Source organism: Lithobates pipiens, unplaced genomic scaffold, assembly GCF_037356315.1.
Source record: "Lithobates pipiens isolate NorthernLeopardFrog02 unplaced genomic scaffold, aLitPip1_a1.2 Scaffold_13, whole genome shotgun sequence".
Taxonomy (NCBI): domain Eukaryota; kingdom Metazoa; phylum Chordata; class Amphibia; order Anura; family Ranidae; genus Lithobates; species Lithobates pipiens.
This window is the reverse complement of record NW_027507718.1, coordinates 517055457-517077795: the sequence shown is the minus strand read 5'-3', so window position 1 is coordinate 517077795 and position 22339 is coordinate 517055457. Positions and strand designations below refer to the sequence as shown.

Below are 22339 nucleotides of genomic sequence, written 5' to 3'. Positions count from 1 at the left end.
CATAGGGAACTAGCGACCTCCCTGTCACCCGGAGATTGGACGAGAATTCACGAATATGCACACGGTGGCTCGATGAATGTTGCTGTCCAGGAGAATGGATATAAAATCCTCACACGATGGTACAGGACCCCCTCTCGCCTCCACAAATTTTCCCCTGCCGTCCCAAATATCTGTTGGAGATGCAATGCTGATGTTGGGACGATGATTCACGTCTGGTGGACTTGCCCAAGCCTCCAACTATTTTGGAGGGAAGTCCACAGACTTATCCTGGCAGTCACCACCTATAACCTGGACTTTACACCGGAGCAGTTTCTTCTCCATCACACGTCCCTGTCTAAAAAAACTTACTTCAAATCCCTAGCTATGCACATGGTCAACGCCGCAAGATTGTGCATCCCCAGACATTGGCGGACTACACACACCCCAACCTTGGGTGAGTGGTTTGCCACTATCTCCAGGATTGGTGACATGGAAGAGCTGATCCATATCGCGCAGGAAAGGACAGAGAAATTCTCGATCACCTGGGCCTGTTGGTCACACTTTACCACTACCGCAGATTTCAAGCGACACGTTCCCTCCTCTAGTGCCTAAACCCGTTCCCGGGCCCCTAGAACCTTTCCCTGCTCCCCTCCCCCCGATTGACTCTGGCTGAGGGGCTGCACCCCCCCCCCTTTTTCTTCTTTCCCTTCTCCTGTTCCTCTTCCTTTTCCTTTCCCTCTCCCTCTTTGTTTCCCTTCTTGTCATGTCTTTTCCTTTCTCTCTCCCTCCTTTCTTGTCTTTTTCCCTTCCTCCTTCTCTCTCTCCCCCTCTTCTCTTCACACCCCCTCCCTTCACCCCCCCCCCTGCCTTTTCTTTTCTTTCTTCCTCTCCCCCATACCCGGCTGTGCCGTTTCCGCCATAATTGATCCTTCCCATCCGCACATTTATCATTGGGAGACCTGGACGTGTGCTGGTCGCCGTCCAGCTTTCCTCTTCTATCGCCTGTGCTCATGAGTAGTGACATTTGCACTTACTATAAAAAGAACATTGGAACGGACACCTTCCCCCCTACCTATTACTGGGTTTACCCAGGAGATCTTTCCTGCCTTTTCGTAAGTTTTGCCTTGACTTGTATTGTACGCTAAGCCTGTTTTGCTTCTACATGCTTGTACCTGCCTGTGTTATAACCTTAATAAAATCTTTATGGGAAAAAAAAAAAAAAAAGGACTGTCAAAGAAATAAAACCTCTTTTACATCCAAGAAGTGTCTGGCGCCCAATGATTTTTATCACCTTTGCACCTATAATAAGGCTTACCTGTAGGTAAAAATAATGTCTCCTAAACCCGTACAGCAGTGATTCTCAACCAGGGTTCTGTGGAACCCTAGGGTTCCCCCAGAGGTTGCTAGGGGTTCCTTCAGCATTGGGCGATTTCTGCCTCTCAGATAAGTTCCCACTTTTCCCAAGATCCTATTGATCTTTTTAGATATCTGTAAGGCGGTCATTCTTCCCAATGACCACAAGTATAAGGACCATTCTTCCCATTGACCATCACACTAATGTATAATGAATTGCATATATCTAATTTTTAGCAGGGGTTCCCCGAGACCAGAGAACTATTTCAGGGGTTCCTCTGTGTTGAAAAGGTTGAGAAAGTCTGCCATACAGTTTAGGAGATATTCCCCCTGCAATGACCCTCTGACTTCAGCGGCGAATGCGCTCCGGGATTCTCGGCTGAAAGTCCGGTAGATGCCGGACCTTGCCGGGAAAAAGACTCCCACGTGCATGCGCAGGAGTGACGACATCGCGGCTCCGGCCACTCACAGCGCTGGAGCCGCGATACCCGGACACGCTGGGGGAAAATGTCAGCTCGCTCGACGTGGACCGGGTGAGATAACGGCACCTCGTTCTAAGGTAGGTGTTTCATAATGAGCTAGTATGCAGTGCAAAAATGTCAGCGGGTCTACTACCGCTTAAAAAAACAAAACACAGAACTCTGTATATTATGAACAGTGATCTGGCTGATTCTCCCTACAAAGCATCAATCTCCATCTCCTCCCTAGGTCAGCTGATAGCCTCCCAGTACCATATCTATGCTGTTGACATCCAAATCTATCTTTCTACCCCTCAGCTCACCCCATCAATATCCTCACGCATTACTAATTTACTACCAGACATATTAGTATGCATGTCATACCCTTTCCTCAAATTCAATCTATCCAAAACTAATGTCATCATGTGGTGTTAAAGGTGGCGGTCTCCAGTCTGGATAAATGTCTTCTGACTAGCTACCATTTCGCCTTAAAGTGGTTGTAAACCCTTACAAACCACTTTGACCTACAGGTAAGCCTAGATTAAGGCTTACCTGTAGGTCCAAGAAATATCTCCTAAACCTACACGGTTTAGGAGATATTTGCCGAAAGACAGACACCACTGTCTACGGCGCATGCGCCGTAGACAGCGGAGCGCAGGCGGCTGAGCGCGGCACCGTCTCCCGTGCGCATGCATGCTTCACCGAATGACAGCGGCGGAGCAGCGAGACCCCACCGAGAAGATGGATGCGCCGGACTACAGGGGACAGCGGCGACTTCGCTGGCTCCTGTGTCAGGTAAGTGACACATAATGGACTACTATGGGATGCACAGTAGTCCATTATGCTTTACCTTTGCAGGGAATGAAAGAGGAAGTAAACTCATCAGGTTTTACTTCCTCTTTAACGCTGAAGGACTCTATATGTGTTATTTTAACCTGATCATATTTTGAATCCCCTATTATGGTTTATTGTTATCCCTTTCAGTAATGGACTTGATTATTATTATTGTAATTTAAATAAAGAAGCACTTCAATTTACATTATATATTTTATTGCTCATTTTTGTAACCCAGCTTTGTTCAAGTCCATCTAAATCTGCTAGTGCGTCTAACACTATCCTTTCCCCATATTGGCAATGCTGATGTCCATGGCTGGCCCTGGTGCTCCTCCTGTCAAGTGGAGACACCCTAAGCCCTTGTACACACAGTTGGAGATTCCGACGGAACGTGTCCTATCAGACCGCTTTGTCGGATAATCCGACTGTGTGTGGTCTCCATCGGACTGTTTCCGTCTGAGATTTCCCGACATAATGCTCCGATCGGACATACTCTGATCATGTGTAGCCTACTCCGATGGACAAAGTGCCACGCATGCTCAGATCAAATTCCTAGACCAAAGCTATTGGCTACTAGCCTGAACGTAGTCCCGTCGTAACAAATAACGTCATCACGTTATGTACAATCGGATTTTCCGACAACTTTGTCCGACCGTGTGTATGCAACAGTTTCGGACAAAATCCATCGGACCAAATCCGTCGGACAAAATCCAACGGATTTGGCTGTCAGAATGTCCGACCGTGTGTACAAGGGCTAAGAATGGAACTGTGTAATTGGTCTGACCACCAAATAAAAGTAATGGGGAAAAAAGAAAACGAATGCAGCCACCACATTAAAGGTTCAGTAATGCCGCGTACACACGTAGCCAACTATCCGGCGGACTTAGTCTGAAGGACTTCCCGCCAGACTGTCCGCCGGACTTTCTGAACGAGCTACTTGCCCACACACGGCACTTTTTCAGCGGACTAATACGGCGTACTAAGTCCTCCGGACTATCCACCTTACTTTTGAAATGAACGGACTCGCCCACACACGCGGAGGAAAGTCCGCTCATTTTGAGCGCGTCTCCAGGTAGCCGGGGCCACCGCCTGTAAAAGAGCTAGAAGAAAGCGCGGTGACCCGGCAACAAGAACCGAAGAGGGGGACAAGACCTCCGAAGAGGGGGACAAGACCCCCGAAGTCGGAAGAAGAGGGCGGCGGCGAAGAAGAAAGCCGGGCTCCTCCGCTAGTAAAAGAGCTAGCAGAAGATAGCGGAGGAGTCCGGCGAGAAGACCCCCAAAGACGGAAGACCCCCGGAGCTGTTCAATAAACTATTTTAACCCTTGTGTGTTTTTTTTTACTTTTTTTTACAGGTGAATGGGTAGGGGTACATTATACCCCATACTCATTCACATAGGGTGGGGGGCTGGTATTCGGGGGCCCCCTTATTAAAGGGGAATCCCGGATTCCGATAAGCCCCCCAGCCTGCAGACCCCGACAACCAATGGCCAGGGTTGTCGGGAAGAGGCCCTTGTCCTCATCAACATGGGGACAAGGTGCTTTGGGGTGGGGGGGCCGCGCGGCCCCCCCTACCCCAAGGCACCCCCCATGTTGAGGGCACGCAGCCTGGCACGGCTCAGGAGGGGGGGCGCTCTGACAAGGGTCTGATGTGGCCTTGGGGGGACCCCCACGCCGATTTTTCAGCGTAGGGGTTCCCCTTTAAGTCCATACCAGGTGACGGGGCCAGCGACGCCTCCTTCGCTGGCCCCGGCTACCTGGAGACGCGCTCAAAATGAGCGGACTTTTCTCCGCGCGGGAAAAGTCCGCTCATTTCAAAAGTACGGCGGACTAGCACACACAGGGCGGACAGATTGGAGTGCAAAAATACTTTCTTAGTCCACCGTACTTTTGGGTAAAAAAAGTCAGCCGGAGGCTACACACGGGCGGATTGTCCGGCGGACTTGAGTTTGCCGGGAATTTTTCCACCCGATTGTTTGATCGTGTGTACGCGGCATTAGCTGCAATATAATACATTTCTTTGTAAGTTTAATATTGCTTTAAAGAATCTTTGTTGCAGATTGAAAGTACCGTAGATTGTACCGTCTACCACTGCCAAAGTTTACAAATAAAAGTGATGTGTGGTGATGGGGTCTCTTTAAAAACATTGACAAACAGGATCATTGTGTTTGTGTTGATTTTCCTGCAGACAGTGAAAACTGCATGAAATGTCCTGATGATGAATGGCCAAATGAGAAGAAGGATCGGTGTTTTCCAAAATCGGTGGAATTTCTCTCCTACACTGATGATACAATTTCTGCAGTATTTTCGTCTCTCTCCATCCTCTGTTGTCTTCTGACTGGTTTAATATTGGGGATATTTGTACATTACCAGGACACCCCCATTGTTAAAGCTAATAACCGGAACCTGAGCTATCTTCTCCTGGTCTCCATCATGCTGAGCTTCCTCTGTGTCTTCTTGTTCCTCGGACGTCCAGTAGATGTAACCTGCATGCTGCGTGTGACCTCTTTTGGTGTCATCTTCTCAGTTGCTGTCTCTTCTCTACTTGCCAAAAGTATCATGGTGTGTATTGCTTTTAAAACCACCAAACCTGGGAGTTTTTGGAAAAAATGGATGGGAGCCAGATTTCCCATTTCTATAATGTGCGTCTGTTCACTGGTTCAATTAATAATCTGTGTTAGTTGGTTGTCTATTTCTCCTCCATTCCAGGATCGAGACACTCACTCTTATCAGGGAAAGATCATCATTCAGTGTAATGAGGGTTCAGTTATCGGCTTCTACTCTGTCCTGGGATATATGGGGCTTCTGGCAGCTGTGAGTTTCATTATAGCTTTTTTAGCCAAAACATTACCAGACAGTTTTAATGAGGCCAAGTACATCACCTTCAGCATGCTGGTGTTCTGCAGTGTCTGGATTGCCATGATCCCGGCCTATCTGAGCACTAAAGGGAAAGACATGGTGGCTGTGGAGGTTTTTGCTATAATGGCATCAAGTTCTGGACTTCTTGGCTGTATGTTTTTCCCAAAATGTTACAAAATTCTGTTCAGACCTGATCTCAATACAAAAATAGACTTTCTTAGAAATAAAGGACAATAAACTGTATGATGGGAATAATACATATAATCAAAAAATACAGAATCACTTTTCTCATAATACTCTACTATCTATAGCATGTTGCTAGTCTATTAAGAAGAAAATCTGTTAAATATATAGTATTTGATGTATTTATAAATATGGAAAAATCCATTTTGCTTGGTGTAATAAACACAATTATAAATAATAGTTTGTATAGACCAAATAAGAAATAAATCGTAAAAAAAAAATTAATGTTTTAAATTAAAATTTTACGTTATTTAAAGGAAAGCTATATTTTATTTATATGACTTAATAAAACATTTTTTTCATTAAGGCTCTGTGGAGTACATATAGGACATACAGTATATACAGAACCACACAGCCCTATCAGCTTAGAAGAGATGAGCACCACCCAGCCTACGTAGGACGAAACTCTCGGAGGCATTTGCCTCTGCCATACGATTAACATGAGAAGGAGAGGACTTTTGCTAAGTTTAAATATTTTAGTTATCCTTTAACCACTTCAGCTCTGGAAGGATTTACCCCCTTAATGACCAGAGCATTTCATACAATGCTCTACCCAAACAAAACTTGTGTCCTTTTTTTCCCACAAATAGAGCTTTCTATTTGATCACCTCTGCGTTTTTGGGGGTTTTTTTGCAACTGAAAATTTTGAAACAAAATTATATTATATAAAATACAAAAAATTCAATTTTAGTCATACATTTAGGCCAAAATGCATTCACCCACATGTCTCAGGTAAAAAAAAATGTCAATAAGTGTATATTTATTGGTTTGTGCAAAAGTTAGACCCCTTTCACACCAGGGCGTTTTGCAGGCGCTATAGCGTTAGAAATAGCGCCTGCAAAAACGCCCTAAAGAAGCTGCACCATTGTGTGTAGTGTGAAAGCCCCGAGGGCTTTCACACTACAGCGGTGCGCTGGCAGGACGTCAGAAAAAAGTCCTGCCAGCAGCTTCTTTGGAGCGGTGAAGGAGCGGTGTGTTTACCGCTCCTCCACCGCTGCTCCCCATTGAAATCAATGGGGCAGCGCTGTATTACCGCCGGCAAAACGCCGCTATTGCGGCGTATTGCCGGCGGTTTTAACCCTTTCGCGGCCGCTAGCGGGGGGTAAAAGCGCCCCGCTTGTGGCCGAAATGCGCCGCAAATCCGCCGCAAATCCAGCAGTAAAACGCCGCTATAAATAGCGGCGTTTTACCGCCCACGCTATCGGCGGTGTGGTGTGAAAGGGGTCTTATAGCGTCTACAAACTAGGGTACATTTTCTGGACTTGACACAGCCTTTAGTTTATGACTGCCTATGTCATTTCTTGAGGTGCTAAAATAGAAGGGCAGTACAATCCCCCCCCCCCCCCTCCAAATGACGACCCCAAGGAATTTGAGCACATTGAATATTTTATTTTTTTGGCATTGAAAAATGACAAAAAAAAATAAAAAAATTACACAAAGTTGTCACTAAATGATATATTGCTCACACATGCTATGGTTATATGTGAAATTACACACCAAAATACATTCTGCTGCTTCTCCTGAGTACAGGAATAGAACCTTTGATTTCACTCCCTACTACCTATCATGCTGCATACATACGACTGGACTTTTCGGTGGACTAGGTCCGACGGTCTTCCCGGTGGACTTCCGGCAGGGTTCTGACGGACTTTCCGAATGAACGGCCACACACAATCACATCAAAGTCCGACTGATTCGAACGTGATGACGTATGACCAGACTAGAATTAGGAAGTTCATAGCCAGTAGCCAATAGCTGCCCTAGCGTTGGTTTTCGTCCATCGGACTAGCATACACACGAGCGGATTTCTTGATAGGAACTGAGTCCGGTGGAGTTCTGGTGAAAAAATTTGAAACATGTTCTGTTTCTAAAGTCCGTCAGATTTTTGGACAGCAGACACATGATCGATTTGTCCGAAGGAGTCATTCTGTTGGACCTTTGCTGTCGAAAAGTCCGGTCGTGTGTACGCGGCATTACAGTTTCAAAGGCCATGAAATGCCAAGATAGCGCAACCCCCCCAAATGACCCCATTTTTGGAAAGCTATTTGCTGAGAGACATGTTAAGTCCATGGAATATTTTAAATTTTGCCACAAGTTTCGGGAAAATTGCACAATTTTTTTTTTCACAAAGTTGTCACTAAATGATATATTGCTCAAACATTCCATGGGCATATGTGAAATTACACCCCAAAATACACTCTGCTGCTTCTCCTGAGTATGGGGATACCACATGTGTGAGACTTTTTGGCAGTCAGCCGCGTACAGGTCCCAGGGCAGCCATCATACATTTTTGGGCCTCTTACACAGCTTTAGGCCTGCCCTTTATATATATATATATATATATATATATATATATATATATATATATATATATTTATGTCTGCCCCCTCACACCTGTATATATGTCAGCCTTCCTCACACCTGTATATATGTCAGCCTCCCTCACACCTGTATATATGTCAGCCCCCCCTCACACCTGTATATATGTCAGCCCCCTCACACCTGTATATATGTCAGCCCCCTCACACCAGTATATATATCAGCCTCCCTCACACCTGTATATATGTCAGCCCCCCCACACCTGTATATATGCTAGCCCCCCACACCTGTATATATGTCTGCCCCCTCACACCTGTATATATGTCAGCCTCCCTCACACCTGTATATATGTCAGCCCCCCTCACACCTGTATATATGTCAGCCCCCTCACACCTGTATATATGTCAGCCCCCCCACACCTGTATATATGCTAGCCCCCCACACCTGTATATATGTCTGCCCCCTCACACCTGTATATATGTCAGCCTCTCTCACACCTGTATATATGTCAGCCCCCCTCACACCTGTGTATATGTCAGCTTCCCTCACACCTGTATATATGTCAGCCCCCCTCACACCTGTATATATGTCAGCCCCCTCACACCTGTATATATGTCTCCCCCTCCCACCTGTATATATGTCAGCCTCCCTCACACCTGTATATATGTCAGCCCCCTTCACACCTGTACATATGGCAGCCCCCTCACACCTGTATATATGTCAGCCCCCTCACACCTGTATATATGTCAGCCCCTTCACACCTGTATATATGTCAGCCCCCCTCACACCTGTATATATATCAGCCCTCTCACACCTGTATATATGTCAGCCCCCCTCACACCTGTATATATTGCAGCCCCCTCCCACTTGTATATATGTCAGCCCCCCTCACACCTGTATATATGTCAGCCCCCTCACACCTGTATATATTGCAGCCCCCTCACACTTGTATATATGTCAGTCCCCCTCACACCTGTGTATATGTCAGCCCCCTCACACCTGTATATATGTCACCCCCCATACACTATACTATATATGCTAGCCCCCCCAAATACACACACACACCTGTATATATATGTCAGCCCCGCTCACCCACCTGTATATATGTCAGACCCCCACACACACCTGTATATATGTCAGCCCCCTCACACCTGTATATATGTCAGACCCCCACACACACCTGTATATATGTCAGCCCCCTCACACCTGTATATATGTCAGCCCCCCACACACACCTGTATATATGTCAGCCCCCCACACACCTGTATATATGCTAGCCCCCCCACACACACCTGTATATATGTTAGCCCCCCTCCCACCTGTATATGTGTCAGCCCCCCCACACACACCTGTATATATGTCAGCCCCCCTCACACCTGAATATATGTCATGCCCCCCACACTCACCTGTATTTATGTCAGCCCCCCTACACACCTGTATTTATGTCGGCCCCCCCACACACCTGTATATATGCTAGCCCCCCCACACACACCTATATATGTCAGCCTCCCTCACATCTGTATATATGTCAGCCCCCCTCACCTCTGTATATATATATATATATATATATATATATATGTGTGTGTGTCAACCCACCTACACGCCTGTATAAATGGCAGCCCCACACACACACACACACACACCTGTATACAGTGACGACTGGTGCTCAAAATTTTTCGGGGGGGGTGCAAACAAACTGAACAATTCAGAAAAAAACATCAATTGCAGCCACTGTGCCCATTGAAATCAGCCACTATGCCCATCAAATGCAGCCACTGTGCCATCAAATGCAGCCACTGTGCCCATCAAATTCAGTCACTGTGCCCATCAAATGCTGCCACTGTGTCATAAAATGCTGCCACTGTGCCCATAAAATGCCACCACTGTGCCCATTTAAAAGTTAACACTGTGACCCCCCCGGCCGCTCGCTGTCCGCCCGGCACTTACCCTATCTCGGTGGGGCAGCGGGTGGCAGCGGAGTCTCCTCTCCTCCTCCTGATAGGCATCCAATCACAGTGAATCAGGTGAAGGGTAACAGGGTAGAGAGGCGGTTCAGTGTTAGCAAAGCAAATATTAATTGTTCTAACACACCTTGGTAAACTGCGAGCGCAATGTTCTGCTCTCGCAGTTCACTTTTTTTGAAGCATATTAGAGCCTATGGCTCTAATCAGGTGCTTCAAAAATACATGCCCGCCGCTGTAATTCAGGCGCCCGGCACCCAAAAAGGGTCTGGATGCCTGAATAGGGGGTGGCTACAGCGGCCATGGATAGTATCATGCTATGCAATGCATGAATCTATCCATGATACATAGCAGTGGCTGGCTGGAGAGAGGGGGTGGCGCCCGCGCACCCTTAATGGGCGCATCGCCACTTCCTGTATATATGCCATCCCAGCCCCCCCACACACACCTGTATATATATATATATATATATATATATATATATAAATATATGTCAGACCCACAAATACAAAAATCTGTAAACACGCAAGGCTCTGCCCCTCCCCCCCTACACAAACAGCCCCCCTCCCATTCCTTCAAAGCCCATACTTGTAAAGAATTTCTTCCTACCTGGTCCCAGCTCATTTTCATAAAGCTGACATGCTGCAGACACATAAAAGCCCAGTACACAAGGGGTGCACATGCACATAGTAGCCAGAAGTGGCAGTAAAGAGCTCGATGTCTGAGCTGAATGTCACAGAGAGCACACATTGTGAGATTGTTTCTGTAATTCACAGCATGGCTCCCTTCATCTGTCCTGCCTCCTTCTGGCCCCGGGGGCCCCTTACAGTTGTAACGGCTGTACCCCCCTGATGGCGGCCCTGACAGGACCCCAGAATAAATCACTGCCTTCAGGCTTTCTAAGGGCGTACATTTTTTATTTCACTCCTCGCTACCTATCACAGTTTCGGAAGTCAAGAGAGGCCACGGAGCAGCAGCCAAAGGCTGTAAGCGCAGGGACGGCATGACAGTTGCTTTGTATGCACTGTCGCCGTTTTTAGATACAACATAGTTGGGCCGCTTTAAGAAGCCGGGTAGGCGGAGTCAAGGGGCGGAGCCATTACGTTCGGCCGGGAAGCCGAGCTGAAGTTAGGTCACTTGGAGAGCGGAGGAGGAAGAGATTAGGCAGACCCTCGCCGCTCCTCCGTGTTTGTAATGGTGTCCGCGGATTTTCTGGCCCAGCTCAGGGCCGCCATTAAACGGGAAGGCGCCGCATGGCTACAGGGGCAGGTGGCGGCCGTGGCGGCAGAACGAGAGGCGGCGATGAGCGGGGGCGGCGGAGACTCCACGGGCACGGCGTTCCAGGCCGCCCGAGCGCTACAGTCCCGAAGCGGGCCGTGGGGGGCCCCCGCGGGTGGCACACACTTCCACGAGGAGCGAGGTCAGCACAGAGCGGCGTCCCCAGCGGATGGCAGCGATACCAGCCTCCACCCCAATTGGGGAAGGGAGCACCAGGTACTCTGCCAGGAGTGGGGCCAGGAGGAGGGGACAGGGGAGCATGGCTGGGAGGCCTGGAGGATCATCCCTGGAATCGGCGCCCCCTGCTCGGCGCAGGTGCATGGGTCAGGCCGGGGAGGCCGAGGGAGCTGGGGAGGACGGTCTGCGGGGGTCAGCAGTCCAGCGGGGGGGCACGGCCCGGCGTGGCAGCCCCCAGTCCCGGGGGTAGTGGTGGTGTTCCCGTGGGCGGCCTGGACACTGGAAGAAGCATGGCAGGGGGGCAAGTGGCGAGGAGTCTGCAGGCCGGGAGGCGCAGGAGCCCTTCGCCCAGACGCGAGGGAGGAGCTGGCGGTTGGGTGGGCCGGGCCCCCAGAGATGTGCATCGTAGAACCCCTGATGGTGGAGCGGGCCCGTCTGGGTGTCCTTCTTCTGGACCGGTGTCAGCTGTGGCAAGCGATCGATCGGAGGGCGAGCTGTCGGAGTCAGATGGCGGTGATGTCCGTGACGGGGAGTCGGCGGAAGAAGGAGGATGAGGAGAAACGGAGATATAGGTTGATTCCTCGTACTTTTTCTAATTGGCTCCAGGCGTTTGCCATTTTGGCGAGCGTTGTGGGGGAGAAGGCGCCGGAGCATTGCTCCGCATTGTTCGTGTATCTCGAGGCCATCAGTGAGGCGCATAGGACGTACGGCGGTGTGGCGTGGCTCAGGTACGATGAACAATTTCGGCAACGGATGGCGGTTCGACCTTCGCTTCGCTGGGATCATAAGGACATCAGCTTGTGGATGAAGTTGATGACGGCGGCGAGGGCTCCCAACCAGTTTTTTCAGCAGGGGGTCGGAGGTTCAGCTACCCCAGGACAGCCGACCGAGAAGTGCTGGGGCTATTGCTGGCAGTTCAACGAGGACACCTGTAAATTTGGATCCACCTGCCATTTCAAGCACTCGTGCTCGGGTTGCGGTGGGTCCCACCCCCTCGCCAAGTGTTTTAAGAAAGGAAAAGGGCGCACTGGAGATTCTGTCCCGAAGAGGGACGACTCCAGTGCGGGTGGAAAGGATGCGGCCTTTTCTCAGTAGATATCCGGACAGGGTGGGGGCACAAGTTCTGGAGGAGGGTTTTACTTTCGGTTTTCGGATCCCTTGTTCGATGTCCGTGCCTCCTCCCGTGGCCAAAAATTTGAAGTCCGCATTGCAACACCCGGAGGTGGTGACGGACAAGTTGAGCAAGGAGGTCGCGTTGGGCTGCATGGCGGGCCCATTCCTGGACTCACCCCTCCCCCACTTGGTGGTTTCTCCATTGGGGGTAGTCCCCAAAAAGGAGCCCAACAAGTTCCGGTTGATCCATCACCTGTCCTTTCCAAAAGGGGGCTCGGTGAACGACGCCATCTCGCCGGAGGATTGTGCGGTGACGTACACCTCCTTTGATGCGGCGGTGTCCTGGGTAAGGAGGTATGGCCGAGGGGCCTTAATGGCGAAGTCAGATATCGAATCGGCATTCCGGCTTTTGCCAGTACATCCTGATAGCTTTTGGCTCCTTGGGTGCTGTTGGGATGGGAGGTTTTACGTTGATCGTTGCCTGCCCATGGGTTGTTCCATTTCATGCGCATTATTCGAACAGTTCAGTTCCTTTTTGGAATGGGCCGTGCGGGACGTGTCGGGCATCAACTCGGTCATCCACTACCTGGATGATTTCTTGTGCGTTGGTCCAGCCGGCTCGAATGTTTGCGCAGTCCTCTTGGGGACGTTGCAGCACTTGGCGGGCCGCTTTGGGGTCCCCCTGGCGCCGGAGAAGACGGAAGGGCCCATGGCCTGCATTACGTTTTTGGGGATTGTGATCGACTCGGACAGGATGGAATGCAGGTTGCCTCGGGACAAACTGGAGTCGTTGCAGGAGGAAGTCCGGGCGACCATCGGGGTTCGCAAACTGCAATTGCGGCAGTTGCAATCTTTATTGGGCAAGCTTAATTTCGCGTGTCGGATCATTCCGATGGGGCGAGTTTTCAGCTGCAGGTTGGCCTCGGCTACGGCGGGGGTCCGGTCACCTACTCATTTTGTGACTCTGAAACAGGAGCACAAGGAGGATCTCGAGGTGTGGCAGGCATTTTTAGCCTCGTTTAACGGACGGGCCCTATGGATGTCGGGTCCCATTAGCAATTGGGATCTGGAGTTGTTTACCGACGCGGCTGGGTCATCGGGTTTCGGCGCTTACTTCAAGGGTCATTGGTGCGCGGCACCGTGGCCTACGGAGTGGGCCGCGGCCGGGTCCTGAAGAACCTGGTGTTGTTGGAACTGTTTCCCATTGTTGTGGCCTTGGAAATTTGGGGGGAGTCTTTTAGGAATCTGAAGGTACGCTTTAATTGCGACAACTTGGGGGTGGTGCACGTGGTTAATCGGCTGACGGCGGCCTCTGGGCCGGTGGTCAGGCTTATACGCCACCTAGTGTTGCGTTGTTTGCAGTTTAATGCTTTCGTCTATGCTGTGCATCAGCCAGGGGTGGAGAACAAGTTGGCTGACGCTCTGTCTCGTTTTCAGTGGGACAGGTTTCGGGGTCTGGCACCGGAGGCAGAGCGTCACGGGATCGCCTGTCCGGCTTGGATGTGCAGCATAGCGGTGGAGTTGCAGCACGGTTGATTGAGATGTCAGTGTGTAAGTCGACATGGAGGGCATATTCAAAGGTTTGGCAGGAATGGTCGGAATGCCTAACGGCGATCGGCATGGCCCCGGGTGAGGCGGGCATGGCTCAGGCTGTTTTTTACTTTATTTGCAAGGATATGGACAGGGGAGTTTCGGCGGCCTCCATAGAGAGGAAGCTGGCTGGGTTGGCCTTCTTGTTTAAATGGGAAGGGCGTCGGGATTTTACCAAGGAGTTTTGGCTGCGGCAAGCGTTAAAGGGGTACCGGAAGGCACATAGACAGAGGGATGGGCGGCGTTCGGTTTCCTTTCAGATGCTCCGGGGCCTGTGCACGGCGGTGGAGGCGGTTTGCGGTTCCTCTTACGAACAAAGCCTCTTTAGGGTGGCTTTTTCTTTGTCATTTTTTGGGGCATTCAGGATTGGCGAGCTGTTCTGCCCGGCCAGGTCTCGGATCGGGGGGTTGGATGCGGGTGATGTGGAGATGGGTCAGGATGGGGTGAGAATTTGGTTGCGCAGATCTAAGACGGATCAAGAGGGGAGAGGGGTTCTGGTGGAAGTGGCCCCCATTGCGGAGAGCGATATATGCCCGGTGGGGGCGGTGGCGGCTTTCTTGGGTATACGGCCCCGGGTGGCGGGCCCCTTTTTTATGCATGGGGATGGTTCTTTTTTGTCCAAGTTCCAGTTCACTGCTATTTTTAAGAAATGCGTGGCGGCAGCGGGGTTTGACCCGGGGAATTTTTCATCGCACTCTTTCCGCATAGGGGCAGCTACTGAGGCGTCTAGGGCCGGGCTGAGTGCTGAGGTGGTGAAGAGAATAGGAAGGTGGGAATCGGGGAGGTTTCGGCTGTACGTTCGTCCTCATTTACTGCGTTAGGACTGGGCGCGGGGGGGGGATATGTACGAGTACGGGATGACTGTTGCTGGGTCTTGTGTATTTACTGGTTTTTGTTTACAGGTTCTGAAGTTGGTTTGGTCTGGATTCTGGGCCATTCATACGTGTTCTGGGGTTCGAAAAGAGCCGACGTTCGTCCAAACGGGAGACAGCTTCGGATTCCCAGACATGAAGCACAGGTTCGTTGGATAGGGGTCCCTGGTATGCGGTGGAACAGGGTGCTGGGTGAGGTCCATAGATTCTCTCGCTTGGACCGGCCGCCTGATGTGCTGATCCTGCATGTGGGGGGCAATGACATGGGAGTCAGGTCCATGAGGGACCTCATACGTGACATTAAGTGTGATGTTCTTCGGTTGAAGGCTGCCTACCCGGGCATAGTCTTGGTATGGTCGGATATGGTCAGCAGGATGTCGTGGAGGTGGGCGCAGTCTGACAAGAAGGTGGACAGGGCCCAGGTAAAAGTCAACAAGGAAGTGAGCAGGTTTTTTGTTAGGAATGGGGGATTGGCAATTAGGCATCAGGAATTGGAGTTTGAGACCTGGAGATACTTGAGAAGTGATGGGGTTCATTTAAATGAGGTTGGGACGGACTTGTGGGTGTTAGGCCTGCAGGAGGGGATTCAGAGGGGGCTGTGCGTGTGGCGGTGCTCGAAAGGGTAAGGCCTTACCACCTTTCGAGCTGTGGCAGGTTGTTTGGGGGGTCAGTTTAGAAGGGTAAGTGGTGCAGGTGGTAATTAGGTTGTACCCATCCATGGGGATGGGGATGGTTGGTGATGTACTTCCTGGTTACAAGGGGGTAACCGAAGGAGAAAAGGGGTAGGTCACTGCATTAGTTTGGGTATAGCCTCCAAGACAGGGGATGCTGTCTGGAGGTCAAGAGGTCAAATATATGGTGCAGTGACCAGTAGGGTCTTGGATATGCTAATGACCCATGTTCCAGTGTTAAAGGAAAAGTTTACAAGTTATTATTATTAAAATTTATTTATTGAAAGTTTATATTTTATATTTTACATATTTTGGTTAATAAATCAAGGCCTTTGGCCCTTTACTCCAAACGCAGTCTGGTCTGGTTTAATGGGGTGTGAGGGGGTTTGGAGGAAAGGGGGGAGTTGGGGGGTATGTGGCAAAATGTGGGGGGGAAGTGTCAGACAATACAAATGTCAAGAGAGGCCACGGAGCAGCAGCCAAAGGCTGTAAGCGCAGGGACGGCATGACAGTTGCTTTGTATGCACTGTCGCCTTTTTTAGATACATCATAGGTGGGCCGCTTTAAGAAGCCGGGTAGGCGGAGTCAAGGGACGGAGCCATTACGTTCGGCCGGGAAGCCGAGCGGAAGTTAGGTCACTTGGAGAGCGGAGGAGGAATAGATTCTTACCCACCCTCCCCTGTTTGTTGGTAGGATTTTGTTTTTGAGGGGTGTGTTTGCAGGGTGTGCAGGTTGTTTGGGGGGTCAGTTTAGAATGGTAAGTGGTGCAGGTGGTAATTAGGTTGTACCCATCCATGGGGATGGTTGGTGATGTACTTCCTGGTTACAAGGGGGTAACCGGAGGAGAAAAGGGGTAGGTCACTGCATTAGTTTGGGTTTAGCCTCCGAGACAGGGGATGCCGTCTGGAGGTCAAGAGGTCAAATATATGGTGCAGTGACCAGTAGGGTCTTGGATGTGCTAATGACCCATGTTCCAGTGTTAAAGGAAAAGTTTACAAGTTATTATTATTAAAAGTTATTTATTGAAAGTTTATATTTTATATTTTACATATTTTGGTTAATAAATCAAAGCCTTTGGCCCTTCACTCCAAACGCAGTCTGGTCTGGTTTAATGGGGTGTGAGGGGGTTTGGAGGAAAGGGGGGAGTTAGGGGGTATGTGGCAAAATGTGGGGGGGAAGTGTCAGACAATACAAATGTCATGAAATGCTCAGATAGCACAACCCCCCCCCCCCCCCATGACCCCATTTTGGAAATTAGACACCCCAAGCTATTTGCTGAGATAGGTAGTGAGGAAGTTAACCATTTTACGCCCTTAGAAATCCTGAAATCGGTGATTGGTTTTTGGGGTCCTGTACGCATCTAGGCTGCCAAAAAGTCCCACACATGTTACATAGTCACACAGGTTGAAAAAAGACACAAGTCCATCAAGTCCAACCTATGTGTGTGATTATATAAATCTTTGGAAAACAGCGCTGTCCAGAAATTACTCAATTAATCAAAAAAGGCCTAAGCCAGTGACGCAAGCTCTAAAAGTAATAATATGAATAGTAACAATAAACTAAATGTAAATATCAATATAAATTCTTGCTGCAACTCAATGTGAGATACCCACAATAAACACAAACCAAAAAATATAAAGCTGCGCTAAAACTTATAAACTACAGAAATGATATTGTGACATATTGAATTCTAATATCATATACTAGACAGTGTATACTATCAAAAATTGTGCAAAAAATCATCAAAATTAAAACACATAAAAAGTCCAAGGGGAAGAGAAACACAAAGAAATGAATTCAGTCCATTGAAGTGACTCTTTAAAACACCCTTCAGATGTATAGCAGGTGCGCCCAGAGAGAGAGTTTTATCCACCACCAAATTCAGTGAGGCTTACCAGCTGCCAAGATCTCTTTTTAGGGAGATCATACAAGCTTGAAAACAAAGCGATCGTTCCTGGTCTCTCCAATGGGTTCTGCTGGCGTCTCCAACTCTTATAACTCCTTCTTAGAGCGTCTCACATTCCACCATAATTGTTAGGTAAGAAAAAAGAGAAAGGCTCCCATAGCATAATTCCGTATAAAATTTTAATCCGAACGTAATAAAAGAATAACAAACTCTCAGATTTCCAGCTGAGTACAAGCGTATGTATAATCACGAGCCGGCCGGCTCTCTCCTATTAACACTGCCCGCCCTTCCTGGTCAACGGGGAATGGCGGGAAGAAGTCATTTTTGACAAAACGACGTAGGGTGAGTGGCGTGCTGACGTCACCGCCATTCCCCGTTGACCAGGAAGGGCGGGCAGTGTTAATAGGAGAGAGCCGGCCGCCTCGTGATTATACATACGCTTGTACTCAGCTGGAAATCTGAGAGTTTGTTATTCTTTTATTACGTTCGGGTTAAAATTTTATACGGAATTATGCTATGGGAGCCTTTCTCTTTTTTCTTACCTAACAATTATGGTGGAATGTGAGACACTCTAAGAAGGAGTTATAAGAGTTGGAGACGCCAGCAGAACCCATTGGAGAGACCAGGAACGATCGCTTTGTTTTCAAGCTTGTATGATCTCCCTAAAAAGAGATCTTGGCAGCTGGTAAGCCTCACTGAATTTGGTGGTGGATAAAACTCTCTCTCTCTGGGCACACCTGCTATACATCTGAAGGGTGTTTTAAAGAGTCACTTCAATGGACTGAATTCATTTCTTTGTGTTTCTCTTCCCCTTGGACTTTTTATGTGTTTTAATTTTGATGATTTTTTGCACAATTTTTGATAGTATACACTGTCTAGTATTTGATATTAGAATTCAATATGTCACAATATCATTTCTGTAGTTTATAAGTTTTAGCGCAGCTTTATATTTTTTGGTGTGTGATTATATGTCAGTATTACATTGTATATCCCTGTATGTTGTGGTTGTTCAGGTGCTTATCTAATAGTTTTTTGAAACTATCAATGCTCCCTGCTGAAACCACCCCCTGTGGAAGGGAATTCCACATCCTTGCCGCTCTTACAGTAAAGAACCCACTATGCAGTTAAAGGTTAGACCGCTTTTCTTCTAGTTTCAGTGAATTCCCTTTCACAGAAAAGTTTTATCCCTATTGTGGGGTCACCAATACAATATTTATAGATTGAAATCATATTCTCTCTCAAGCAACTCTTCTCCAGAGAGAACAAGTTCAGTGCTTGCAACCTTTCCTCATAACTAATATCCTCCAGATCCTTTATTAGTTTTGTTGCCCTTCTCTGTACTCTCTCCAGTTCCAGGACATCCTTTCCACATCCTGTGGGGAAGTTATTGACCTGCTTAGCTTAGTATCGTCTGCAAATACAGAGATTGAGCTGTTTATCCCATCCTCCAGGTCCTTTATAGTTACATAGTTATATAGTTACATAGTTAGTAAGGTTGAATAAAGACACCAGTCCATCCAGTTCAACCTGAGTGTCTACATTTGTCCCTATCCCTGTACATTGCACACTCACATCAGTCCCTACCCTCAAGGAGCCCACAAGCCAAGGTCCCCATTCATATACTAGGGCCAATTTTGAACAGAAGCCAATTAACCTACCTGTATGTCTTTGGATTGTGGGAGGAAACCGGAGTACACGGAGGAAACTCACACAGGCAGAACATGCAGGGAGAACATGCAAACTCCAGGCAGGTAGTATCGTGGTTGGGATTTGAACCAGTGACCCTTCTTACTGCAAGGTGAGAGTGCTTTATAAGGAAATTAAATAGGATTGGTCCCAGGCCAGAACCTGAGGGACCCCGCTTTCCACCCCAGACCCGTCTGAGTACTCCCCATTTATCACTACCCTCTGAACTCGCCCATGTAGCCAATTTTCAATACATGTACTTACCCTATGGTCCATGCCATTGGACCTTACTTTGTACAGTAAACGTTTATGGGGAACTGTATCAAATGCTTTTGCAAAATCCAGATAAACCACATCTACGGGCCTTCCTTTATCTGGATGGCAGCTCACCTCCTCATAGAAGGTTAATAGATTGGTTTGGCAAGAATGATCGTTCATGCATCCATGCTGATTACTGCTAATGATACCTTTGTCATTACTAAAAGCTTGTATATAGTCCCTTATCATCCCCTCCAAGAGTTTACATACTATTGGTGTTAGGCTAATTGGTCTGTAATTCCCAGGTATGTATTTTGGGGCCTTTTTTAAATATTGGTGCTACATTGACTTTTCTCCATTCAGCTGGTAACATTCCAGTCAGTAGACTGTTCGTAAAAATTAGGAACAATGGTCTGGCAATTACTTGACTGAGTTCCTTAAGGACCTTCGGGTGCAAGCCATCTGGTCCCAGTAAATTATTACTGTTAAGGTTCCCAAGTCTAATTAAAATTCTGTCCTCTGTTAACCATTGCAGTTTTGGTTACTGAAGCCCCCCGATTCCCTCATGAAGACTAAGGATGAGCCGAACACCCCCCCCCCCCCCCCCTGGTTCGGTTCACACCAGAACCTGCGAACAGACCTAAATTTTGTGTGAACTTTAGAACCATATTACAGTCTATGGGACTCGAACGTTCAAAATCTAAAGTGCTAATTTTAAAGGCTAATATGCAAGTTATTGTCCTAAAAAGTGTTTGGGGACCTGGGTCCTGCCCCAGAGGACATGTATCAATGCAAAAAAAAAGTTTTAAAAACTGACTTTTTTTCGGGAGCAGTGAATTTAATAATGCTTAAAGTGAAACAATAAAAGTGTAATATTCCTTTAAATTTCATACCTGGGGAGTGTCTATAGTATGTGTGTAAAGGGGCGCATGTTTCCCGTGCTTAGAACTGTCCCTGCACAAAGTGTCATTTCTGCAGTAAAAAAAAGTCATTTAAAATCACTCGTAGCTAAAATGAATTGTCGGCTCCCGTAATACAGAGAACACTCATTGAAAGTCATTGATTAAAAAAAAAAAAAAAGCATTGGGTTCCCCCAAATTCAAATACCAGGCCCTTCAGGTCTGGTATGGATATTAAGGGGAACCCCGCCTCAAATTTTTTTAAAAAATTATGTGGGGTTCCACCTTAATACCCATACTAGACCCTTCAGGTCTGGTATGGATTTTAAGGGGAACTCCACGCCAAATAAAAAAAAAATGGGGTGGAGTTCCCCCTAAAAATCCATACCAGACCCTTTATCCGAGCACGCAACCTGGCAGGCCGCAGGAAAAAAAGGGAAGACGAGAGAGCGCCCGCCCCCCTCCTGAACCGTACCAGGCCACATGCCCTCAACATTGGGAGGATGCATTGGGGGTCTGTGACCTCTCAAAGCACCTTGTCCCCATGTTGATGAGGACAAGGGCCTCATCCCCACAACCCTGGCCGGTGGTTGTGGGGGTCTGCGGGATGGGGGGCTTATCAGAATCTGGAAGCCCTCTTTAACAAGGGGACCCCCAGATCCCGCCCCCCGTTTGAAATGGTAAGGGGGTACAAAAGTACCCCTACCATTTCACAAAGAAAGTGTAAAAGAATGTTAAAAAAGACACGCACACCGTTGAAAAAGTCCTTTATTAAAAATAACATTTTTTTAAAAAAGATTCCAGCGGTGGTAATCCCCTCTTGCTATCCAGTGACGGATGATCATATCTCCGTGGTCCAGCGATGGCTGATCTGATCCAGCGACGCGTGATCTCTCAGTCCAGCGCAGCGCAGTCCATCCATCCTCTGTCTCCACTGGCGGAGACACTTTGGGGATCCCTGCAGCCTGACATTTCTTATATGAGGAGGGCAGGGCCACCCGCCACCTGATCCTACCCCCTCTGACCCAAGTGGGAAAGCCTGGCTTCCCCAATAACGTGTGAGTGACCCTGCCCCCTATGATGTAACGCAGGTGTCTTCTTTTCAAAAAGGGGTAATTTGGGGGGGGGGTTGTGCTATGTTGGCATTTCATGGCCTCCGAAACTGTGATATGTAGTGAAGTAGTGAAATCACCATTTTACGCCTTTGGAAAGCCTGAATGCGATGATTGTTTTTCGGGGTCCTGTATGCGGCTAGGCTCCCAAAATGTCTCACACATGTGGTATCTCCATACTCAGGAGAAGCAGCAGAATGTATTTTGGGGTGTAATTTCACATATACAGTACCCATGGCATGTGTGAGCAAGATATCATTTAGTCACAACTTTGTGTAAAAAAAAAAAAAATTTCCCGAAACTTGTGGCAAAATACAAAATATTCCATGGGCCCAACATGCATATCAGAAAATATCTTAGGGTGTCTACTTTTTAAAAAGGGGTCACTTGGGAGGGGGGGGGTTGGACTGTCCTGGCATTTTATGCACAACATTAGAAGCTTATGCCACTCTTCTAACCACTTGTTTACATGAAAAACATTTTTTTTGCTAGAAAATTACTTTGAACCCCCAAACATTATATATTTTTTTTAAAGCAAAGGCCCTACAGATTAAAATGGTGGGTGTTGCAATTTTTTTTCACACAGTATTTCCGCAGCAATTTTTCAAACGCAATGTTTGGAAAAAAAAAAACTTTCCTGACATCCTCCATGGCAGCCTACGTATGGGTTAATCCCGCCTCTCATACCTCATAGGACCCCACTCCCATAAATCTTTGCTTCTGAACAGAGACTGTGTTCCTTTTTTGTCCTCCTCCTAGGACCAAGGTGTTTG

General features: G+C 48.1%; 1 protein-coding gene across 1 annotated transcript in view; it reads left to right on the top strand.

Moving 5' to 3' along the window:
- LOC143975928 (uncharacterized) overlaps window positions 1-5860 on the top strand; it is a 92327-nt gene extending 86467 nt beyond the window's left edge. The window contains exon 8 of the mRNA XM_077478461.1: window positions 4811-5860. Within this exon, the coding sequence (XP_077334587.1) occupies window positions 4811-5718 (908 nt within the window). The 3' untranslated portion in view covers window positions 5719-5860. The remainder of the gene's footprint in view (window positions 1-4810) is intronic.
- Window positions 5861-22339: the final 16479 nt, after the last annotated feature.